The 10107-nt window shown below is 28.9% G+C and overlaps 1 protein-coding gene and 1 long non-coding RNA gene across 2 annotated transcripts in view; both read left to right on the top strand.

The window, feature by feature from the left end:
* Window positions 1–76: 76 nt before the first annotated feature.
* On the top strand, window positions 77–950 carry LOC108745006 (protein Mpv17). Its single transcript, XM_018481007.2, has 2 exons — window positions 77–291; window positions 356–950. The coding sequence occupies exons 1-2, from the start codon at window positions 103–105 to the stop codon at window positions 701–703; spliced, it is 537 nt and encodes a 178-aa protein (XP_018336509.1). The 5' UTR covers window positions 77–102; the 3' UTR covers window positions 704–950.
* Window positions 951–7451: 6501 nt separating this feature from the next.
* LOC112905231 overlaps window positions 7452–10107 on the top strand; it is a 9222-nt gene continuing 6566 nt past the window's right edge. The window contains exon 1 of the long non-coding RNA XR_003231638.1: window positions 7452–8230. This is a non-coding gene — a long non-coding RNA (uncharacterized LOC112905231). The remainder of the gene's footprint in view (window positions 8231–10107) is intronic.

The following is a 10107-nucleotide window of genomic DNA, read 5'->3' on the forward strand; positions in this document are numbered from 1 at the left end:
GTCGTTCGCAACGTCTTTCGTAAAAAAGGCATAACCTCACTAACTAGTAACAACAAGTTTTCTTTGAGTAATTCTGAATTATTTGATAAGTGCAAATTAGTGATGAAGGGTCTTGTTAAAATTTATCAGAATTTCATAAAGACATACCCTGTGTTTTCTAATGCAGTTCAAACTGCAACGTTAATGGCAACTGGTGATCTTATAGCTCAAACGGTTGTGGAACAGCGTCAACTTCACAACATTAATCTTAAAAGAACCATTCAGTTTGCATCAGTGGGCTTTGTTTTGGTGGTAAGCAATTTATTATTAATTAAAATTTTTTTTTGGCACATCAAGATAACACGTTTTTCATTAGGGTCCTGTACTATCAAACTGGTACAGATTACTGTCACGAATGGTAGGAGAAGAAAGTAAAGTGGCGGGTCTCAAGAAGATGGCGCTAGATCAAATTTGTTTCGCGCCGTGTTTTTTATATATTTTTTTAGTCACCACAAATCTTGTTCAGGGATTCACATTTCTTGAAGCTAAAAACAACGTTTCTAGAGACTACATTGATATTGTTATAAATAATTATAGACTTTGGCCAGTAGTACAATTAGTCAATTTTTGTTTTGTTCCCCTTCCTTACCAGGTTTTATTGGTTCAAACAGTAGCAATTATTTGGAACACTTATCTTTCATGGAAAACCCAAATAAAAACGTAAATAAGACAGAAATGTCAGTAACTTATAGACTCACCTCAGGCATCTTGCACCTTATTATGATAAGCAATCAAAAGTTGTTATTTTTTTACGTTTTATGAATATTCATTTTGCATTTTTACATATAAAGCTGACCATAGGTAACATATTGCATTTTCATAGTGGTATCATTTTTATTTTTAAGTTAAATTAATTTTTATCTCAACACATTCCTGAATATAAACAATATTTAAGGATGTACTGGGTGTAGTAATAAAGTAATTTAAAACACGCCTGTAGTCTTAATATAAGTTTTATCCCATCCAGAGTCGTACTAAGGCAAGGATGATGGGGAGGGTGCGATACCCCTAAGCGTTGATGCCGACTGTCTAATTGTACGTCAGGCATTTTTGTGCTAAAGTTGATATATTCAAGGAATGCGACTTAATTCATGAAGCTCGGTACGCCCCTGTTTTCATTCTAACATTTGCGTAATAAAAAAGTTGTGAATTAAACTTTTCACTGGACGAAAGTTATTATCAACAAGATAAAGTGTAAAAAAATGCAAAACCATATAAGTACGTCGCGTTTATTTTTAAGGCAGATTATCGCGTCCTTTACGGGAAAAAGGTTTAATTTAAAGGTTACGAAAAACTCAACACTAAAACCAACGGGGGAAAAAAGAAAAACGTAAGAAAGATAAGGTAGAAGGTAATTTATTCATGAAAGATTTGCGTAAATTTAGAAACCATCACGGATTTTACGTTTGTATTTGCTAAAGTTTTTTGGGAAATCTACTGGACTTTTACGATATATCCTCTTACATAATCGCCAGTTTTTATTTCCAAAAATCAGTAGAAATGACCCAACTAATGGATTTACGATAATTTAACGATTTTCGTTGTATATATAAAAAAAACAAGGGCAAGTTTTTTTGTCCGCCAAGGATAAACGTAGGTAACTGTTTTGAAAGGTTTAAAAAAACACAAAATTATAATTTTCTTTNAATAACAAAATTTTGGAAACATGAAATGCGTTACCAAACACTTTTAATTGTTTGAAGAAACTGGCTTATGCTATTTTAACAATGTTTTTTCCTCAACCTATGCCTACGAGTCATTATTTTCAGAGATAAATAACTTTAAAAACTCGATTAGAAATCGTTTGACAGATAACTCCAGTTCAGCATGCATTCTGCTAAAAGTAACATCTTACAACCCTAACATAAGTTATTTGTCATCTAATCTGCATCAACAAAAGTAACACTAATTTTACATTAATATAAATTACACGTATAATTTAAACACTGCAAAATGTTCCTATTTTTTTGAAGTAAATAAAAAAGTTTTACATACAATCACAATTTCTGCAGTAGTACAGGTTGATAATCGAATATAGGGATAATATATTACGTGCAATCACAAAAGGTAGCATTGCCTTTCGTTCTTTCGTGAGATAGATTATATTTGTTTCCCAAAATTATTGTTTACTTATCCATATGTTACTGGATATAATGAATATTTAGTCCAATAAGTGCAATTTAAAGTGTTGAAAAAAGATTTTGAGTTTTCGGTTGGTTTAAGGAAGAGAAGCAGGTGATATTTTCAGGTACACGTAGTTAAAAAAATATATTTCACACGACATAAAAAGAAAAAATGCCGCCAAGGAAAATGTAATTTCTGTGATAGGTGAACGTATTGCCGCACCTGTATACAGTTAGATACGTTTTACCCTTATAATTTATCTTTCGTGAATGAAACGGTATGTTTTCAAAAGAATAACTTTATCAATGTGTGGATTTCAGAAAATTTACTGTCTGAAAATTGATAAATACTATGGTAATACCTGCGTAAATGCCAAATTTTATTATAACAACCATCAACTTTATTTTCAATAAGGTTCTCAAAAATTTTTTAAATTCGTAAAGTAAATGTGGTTAGTTAAAATTTTTTATTTGGTAGAGATTCATGCTTCAGTTAAAAAAAGTCAATATTTTGATTAATTGTTTTGCAAATATACATGCATAGATTTAAAAATGAAGAAACGAAAAAGTTTGTGATTCTGCTTCTGGCACTTATTTAACTGACGAAGAAATGAAAAGAACCATTTGTAATTGCTTTTCACTTATAAATTTCCAGGAATAAATAAAAAAGGAATGAGATAGAAAAACCCTAAAAGCAGCAGACAAAAAGATAAGACGTCCGAATGTTTACACAGTTTTTTTATTTTATTTTACGTTATAGTTACGTGTGAAAGTTTTATTATAATTTAAGAAAAATGCACTATTTTTCAAAATTGTTTAATTGTCCAGAACTGTTATTGTTTTAACATATACAAAGGCTTCTTCAGGTTGAAGAAATACTGTAAATAAGGTATCTGAAAAAATCATTGTATGGTAGAACAATTGCTGTGGACATTTGACCAATTTTGAAACCTACTGTGTTTTCTTTTAAAATATTTTTTGTTAGTTTTGAATTTTACAATAGTTATGGAAATATTTAAATGGTTGTTAAATTTCTTTTAGTTTGTTACAATATATCTAAGAAACAGATTTATTTGCAATCCATATTATTAATTTATTTACTGGTCCTTTAGGTACTACTACTATATATATGAAACACTTTCACATTTAATAGTGGTTAATATCAAATATTAATGAGAAAATTCATTTTCAATTTTTCACCCATTATAAGTTAATGATCAGCTTAGTGGTCAGAGCATTGGTGCGTAAAGTCAAAAATGCCGGGTTCGATTCCCGGCGAGGGTGCGACAGCAACAACAAATTTTCCCGCATTAACTTGAGATAGTTTATAGTGGGTATAAAATTGAAAATAATTTTCATATTAATACTTTAGCGACCAGTTACCAGGCTTACAATTATGTCTTTCGTAAAATCTAATATCGCGTAACAAATAGTGAAAATAAAACAGAAACAAAAACTAATTTTAGTTTACTATTTTTTAATAAAGTTTCATTGTGTAGGTATAAAGGGAAAGCCTTTTTTTAAAGTACATAAACTATTTGCTTTCGAGAAACATAAAATGGAGTTCGTTTTTCAACACCAATACATATAAACATTATGTGTAGGGTACAATACGTACTTTTGTTAAATTGTTTTTCAAAACAATACATTTTGATTGGTATTTGATCTGCGTTTTTTTTATGTGTAAGCATAAAATAAACAAATACAGAAAATTGTGAACGTTTGTCCTTTTATTAAATCGGACAGATAAAAAAATAATGGGTTTTATGGTGTGAAAACGCAGTTACTTAAAATATCATAAAATCAATGTGCAAGTCACATTATGAATTCAAAAAAAAAAAAAAGAAATTAAAAACGTTTGTATAATGGTATAGTACAGGGATGGCGAACCAATGGCACGCATGCCATTAGTGGCACGCGACACAATATTTTGGGCACGTCACTAATATCAATCATAAAGTCTAGTTTCATATGGATCCAAAACTTTATTGAAACAAGGAAACTAATTGAAACAGAAAGATTGGCAGGTGATACAAGTGAAAATGCTAATAACAAAATTTTGGAAACATGAAATGCGTTACCAAACACTTTTAATTGTTTGAAGAAGCTGGCTTATGCTATTTTAACAATGTTTTTTCGTCAACCTATGCCTACGAGTCATTATTTTCAGAGATGAACAACATTAAAAACTCGGTTAGAAATCGTTTGACAGATAACTCCAGTTCAGCATGCATTCTGCTAAAAGTAACATCTTACAACCCTAACATAAGTTATTTGTCATCTAATCTGCATCAACAAAAGTAACACTAATTTTACATTAATATAAATTACACGTATAATTTAAACACTGCAAAATGTTCCTATTTTTTTGAAGTAAATAAAAAAGTTTAAGTTGATATTATTATTATTTTCCCAATAATCACAGAGACAAAATTATTTGATGGCACGTCTTTGACCTGATTAAACTTTTCTTTATGAAAATGGCACGTCGATACGTAAAGGTTCGCCATCCCTGGTATAGTACGAATGCATGTATGCTTCCCGATATTTTTCCTTGATAATAAGTTTATTACAAAATGATTCTTAAACACGTAGAAAAAAAGTCATTTGTAATTATCTAAAACATTAAAACTATATAGGTATTTATTTTTCAAATTTTTAACTATTTCATATTTACGAAGCAAATAAGTTGTATAATAAAAAATATTCTGCACGTATTTTGAAGCTTCCACCACGTAAAATTGTTGTTTGTAATTTCTATGTTCGGTCTACTTTTTACCTTACCTATATAGTTTAACTATATACAAATTCAATAAGAAATTTTGTTTGGTCAAATTCTGTAAACAATTTTTTTTAGTTTTTACTCTTATGTGGTAGTGTTATCATTTTAAAGTTTGACTGCGAATTTCTGATTAAGATTAATTCTACGTCACGCATAACAACTTAAAATAATGCGAAAATAAAAAGATTTGCGCTCAATATATATCCTACTTTTATACGCTTAGTACGAATGTGTCCAAATATATATATATCTTTCTCAATGATAATAATATTAATATGTTTTCAATAAATAGTAGCCGAAAAAGGGTGAAATGTCTTTTATAAAACCTTCGACTAAAAAAGCGAAACGCTTTTGGGGATTACTTAACAAATAAAGAACATTTCCTTCCTTTTCGGCTTCTTTTCATTGAGAAAATATGATATAGAAAGTTCTGACCCTTATGCTGGCTAACTTTGAATATCATACGTTATGGCAGAACCCAGATGCATTGCCTAATTCAAGATTTTGCGGTGTTTTCATTTAATGATGTAAAGATATCTATTACTTTGTTGAAATCTAGAGTTTTTGTAATTTTTCCCTCGATAAACATGCAATTGGTAAGCCAATTTTTTTCTTTTAAATTAACAAATTTGCTATCAAACACAGTACAGTTCTTTAAAATTTGCGATGATGGTAAAACATTTTTTCTTTTCTATTATAAATTTTTTTTTAAAATACTTTCGGCTAAGTAAATTAACGCGTACCAGGATCATTTTGTTTGTATAATTGTTAAATATCATTTTTTTTTTTTAAAAATATATGCGTCATACACTAATATTACCACGGAACGTGTTGAGTTTTGTCTGAGTCATGTGAGATTAGATTATATTTGTGGTTTTACATTGTCATTTTTACGGAATTGAAAGCATCTTGGACTACAAGGAACTGAAAATCTGTAACGGCGTGGCACCCAACCCAAAAGATAAGCTGAGGGCGACCGCCCTGTACAACAGCTACATTTTTTAAAAAATCTTTAGGGGATCGTAAGTGATAAAACAGTTTAATAAGTCAGTAAGTATTAATTTTGAAGTTAATAAATTATCAAACTGTTTTATTTGTCGACGTTGTTGTTTACGAATTAAATTCTCCCATATTATTTATAATTAAAGAGGAAAAAGAGGAAAAGTGTTAAATATTATTAAAGTTTAAAAGGTATAGGTATGTGTAGGTTTTCGGAAAAATCATTGTGTTAGTGTGGTAGTTTCCATACTTTTGTATATCATTTACCAATGTGTTTCATCATGTAAATTTTTGCAAAAAATTAAAGCTGCTAATACATATTTTCATTTTAATTATTAACCCAAATAGCTTTCTTTGACTTGCTGTAAAATCACCAATATCAAATTTTCAAATCTTGGTTATTTAAATTGTTTGCCTCACACGCTTTTTGCTTTGCATGTACACATCCAGCAAAGAATAGAATTTATTTTATAAAATTTTCCTTAATTAATGGCGATTAAAAAAAAAGCATGAATTTATTTGAACATTTATTTTTTCCTACGACAGTTTTTAATCCTGAACTGACTAAACTTGTGCGAAACAACATGAAAACTTCCGACTTTGACACACATTATCATCACTAACTATCACTTTAAATTATATCTGGTTAAATGGCCAAATGAAGTGAATTAAAAACTGTTTTCCATATGTGTCCTTTTTTGGAAAATTTCTTGACATATGAAAGAAATTAATGAAGTAAACGAGGCGTGAAAATTGTTGCAAAAATTTAATTAAAAAATATGCTCAACAGGGCGAACATACGTAAAAGAGAAAACTGAATTAAACAGAAACTTGCATCATGTATTTTTTTTTTAATACTGTTGCTAACTGATCGTAGGGTAAATAGAGGATGAAGTTTCAGTAAATCTGGCGATTATAAAATTGATTTTTTTTAAATTATCCTTTTTTTTGTTTTCTTAATATCATCCAGGAAACTCGTAACGGCTGGGAAGTTAATAAGGGTAACCAATTTGAATTAAATTCAGTACAAATACATAAAATAATATCTACGAGGTGCAAATCACTAAAAAAAATATTACCAAAGATTATAAACTACTATTAATAATTTAGACTGAACTTGCTTAATGTAACATCCTAATTTTACTTTAATATAAATTACACGTATAATTTAAACATTGCAAAATGTTCCTATTTTTTTGNATTATGTGTTTATTCATTTTATTTATTAAACTTAAGCGAGCTCAAAGCTCGTTACCAAAATCTGGAAATAATATAATTTTAGTCTCGCTTAGGTATACAAGAACATTCAAATAATTCTTATACAGTTTATTTCGATAGATATTTAAAAAAAATATGAATATATTGTTTATTGTTATCTAAATAATAAATAGGAGCGTTTTAATTAAAAAACAAACTCAACAATTTCATACAGGTACCTATATACGTATCAAGCGATTTTCATTCACCTAATTAATGATCCTCGTATTTTGTATGTAAGTAATCTATTGTGTCCGTTTTTCTATTTTATTATATTTAATAGTAATTACCTTAAATATGCAGTTTTAATTAAAATTTCCTTATTCGAGGACTAAAAATGTTGACGTCCTTTCTGTTAAACAGTAGTTTGGATTATGCAGAAGAGAGACTTTTTATTTTTTTTTTATGAGCGAACAGATATTAATTAAGCTTGGTATTGTTATAAAGTGTATAAATATGTATTTACTTGTAGGTGTTTGTTTTTGTTATCTGAGAAGGATTCGTAAGACTTCACGACCAATTTATCCTGCGTATGGGTATTACATATTTTTTTTTATTTAATTAAGTTCACATGTAACATTTCTTTGTACTAATTCTTTTATTCAAATGTCTGTGTATTTGAAAGGTTACTCTGCCAACGCAGATCTTATTGATACATTTTTTATCAATATAAACTGACAGTAGATTAACATTTATAACAGTAGAGGTTGGCAACTACACCATGTTACTATGATTTCTGTCAAAAGCTTTATTTATTCGTGTTTATTCGTTTATTTCTTTGACTCATCGCATTGTCTTTTAACGATGATGTGCTTGATTTGCGAATGTGTAGCCATTATAGTGTTACAGTTCTTACGTATAATAAGTAAATAGGTTTTATCGTTACTGTGATCTATAATATTTATCGAAAAGAAAAGTTTGAATGTGCTAGTGTGTAATTTACGCATATTTAAGCTTGGAGCGATGGTAATAGGACAATTAATTATGGTAACTGGAGCCGAGATTTTGTGGAAAATTTTCGCCGTAGAAGGTAGGCGTTTCCTAATATTTCCTAACACATAAGCTTTTTAGCGAATTACTTTTAAATAAAAAAAGCTTGATTAAGGTGCAGATTAAGTATTTTTCAACGCAAAAGGTTTCATTAATGTTAATATGGGCTGTTTCAACAACAATTTTCTTTGTAATTGATTGCAATTAATTACTTTAAGATAAAATTAGGTTTTAATAAAAGTTACATTGTTTGAGATAATCATCTCATGAAAATTCTGTGTATGTATTTATACACTTGTACTTTTCAGGACATAACTGATATTGTTCAGTATCAGTTAATAATTAAGCAAAATTATGTTTCATATAGATCGTTCCACCTAAAATGAATTTTCCTTGTAGCTACATTCAAATAACATAGGGTTTTTAATAAACATTATACTAATTTTGAATTAAATTAATGTATTTTTGTCAATAGTAAAGCTTTAAGCACAAAGACACCCCTTTTTTTGCAAATCAATTTTTTTTACATGGTACCCATATAGGTAGCTATTTTGAAAGTGTTGTTATTCTTTCTTACTTTTTTTTTGCATAAATTGTTTACAGGATGTCTCACGGTGACCATTCGACTTATGACTTTATGTCGACTTTTATACGGCTTTCCTAATTCTAAAATTTAACGTTTTCGAGATATTTTTTTTTAAGAATTAGCACAGCAGTAGATAGCAAAAAAAGATGACTACTCTACAATAAGAAGGCTGGAGCAACATTATTCTCAGAAGAGATAGCTGTACCTTCAAGCTTTCCTTCCATACTTTCATATAATGTACCCATAAGTGGGTTAATTACGTACAGGGTGGTAGAAATTTAATGCCAGATTTAGTTAACTTCAAATAATTGTAAGTTCATTTTTTCAAATAGAACACATTGTATGTATTTCCATAGCCTTATATGGAATTTTATTGTCTTTCGAATGGTACAAAGGTTCTCTATACCCATCTCCTTTAGTTTTCAAATTATTTACTGTTTAGTTAGTTAGTTAGTCTTTTTTACTATTGTTCACCGTATTTTAAAAATTGATACTGAGCATCAAAATATTTAATGACTAAATATGTTTTGAAGTTCTGCTAAGAATTCGTAAAAAAATAAACGATTTTAGTTGCTTTTACAAAGAACAGTAAGTAATTTGAAAACTAAAGGAGATGAGTATAGGAAACCCTAGTACCATTCGAAAGACAATAAAATTCTGTATAAGGCTATGGAAATATATACAGGGCGTTCCATTTGAAAAAATAAACTTACAATTTTTTGAATTTAAATAAATCCGCCATTGAATATCTAACACCCTGTACGTAATTAACCAAAACCCCCCAAAGTACTGAAGGAAAGCTTGAAAGTATAGTTATATTCCGTAGGAATAATGTTGCTCCAGCTTTCTTACAGTGGGGTGTTCCATTTAAAATAACGAAGTTGATGTTAACCGTGAGACACCCTGTGTATTTATTATAAAAATTCTTGCATATGCTACCCGTGATGTGCAAAATATTCTTTTAAAAGTATGTAAATACAAAATGCAAATACTTTTTTGATTTATTTCAAATGTAAAATACAAAATAGATTTCCCTTTTGTATTTTAAATATGCTAAATGTTAAATACGTATTTTCAAAATACTTTTCTCAAATAAATACTTTTTTGTAGTCCCTATTTAGTTTTCAACGTTTACAAATATAAAATATTTTTTAAGACCAGACTAATAGTGATGTTTGCACTATAACACCGACTGCGAAGATTAAGTATGTTACACAATTTTCTGTTTGAAGTAATTGAGATATAGTTTTTCCATCTTTATGTTATAGTTTCTTCAGTTCAGCAACAAATAATTCTTCTATATGTTTCCTTATTTTCCTTTGTCGCCGTTT

Source organism: Agrilus planipennis, unplaced genomic scaffold, assembly GCF_000699045.2.
Source record: "Agrilus planipennis isolate EAB-ADULT unplaced genomic scaffold, Apla_2.0 scaffold39, whole genome shotgun sequence".
NCBI lineage: Eukaryota > Metazoa > Arthropoda > Insecta > Coleoptera > Buprestidae > Agrilus > Agrilus planipennis.

Coding starts and splice junctions, on each gene's coding strand:
- LOC108745006 (XM_018481007.2), top strand. CDS start 103: ATGAAGGGTCTTGTTAAAATTTATCAGAATTTCATAAAGACATACCCT. Junction 292..355: donor CAGTGGGCTTTGTTTTGGTG/GTAAGCAATTTA, acceptor GTTTTTCATTAG/GGTCCTGTACTATCAAACTG.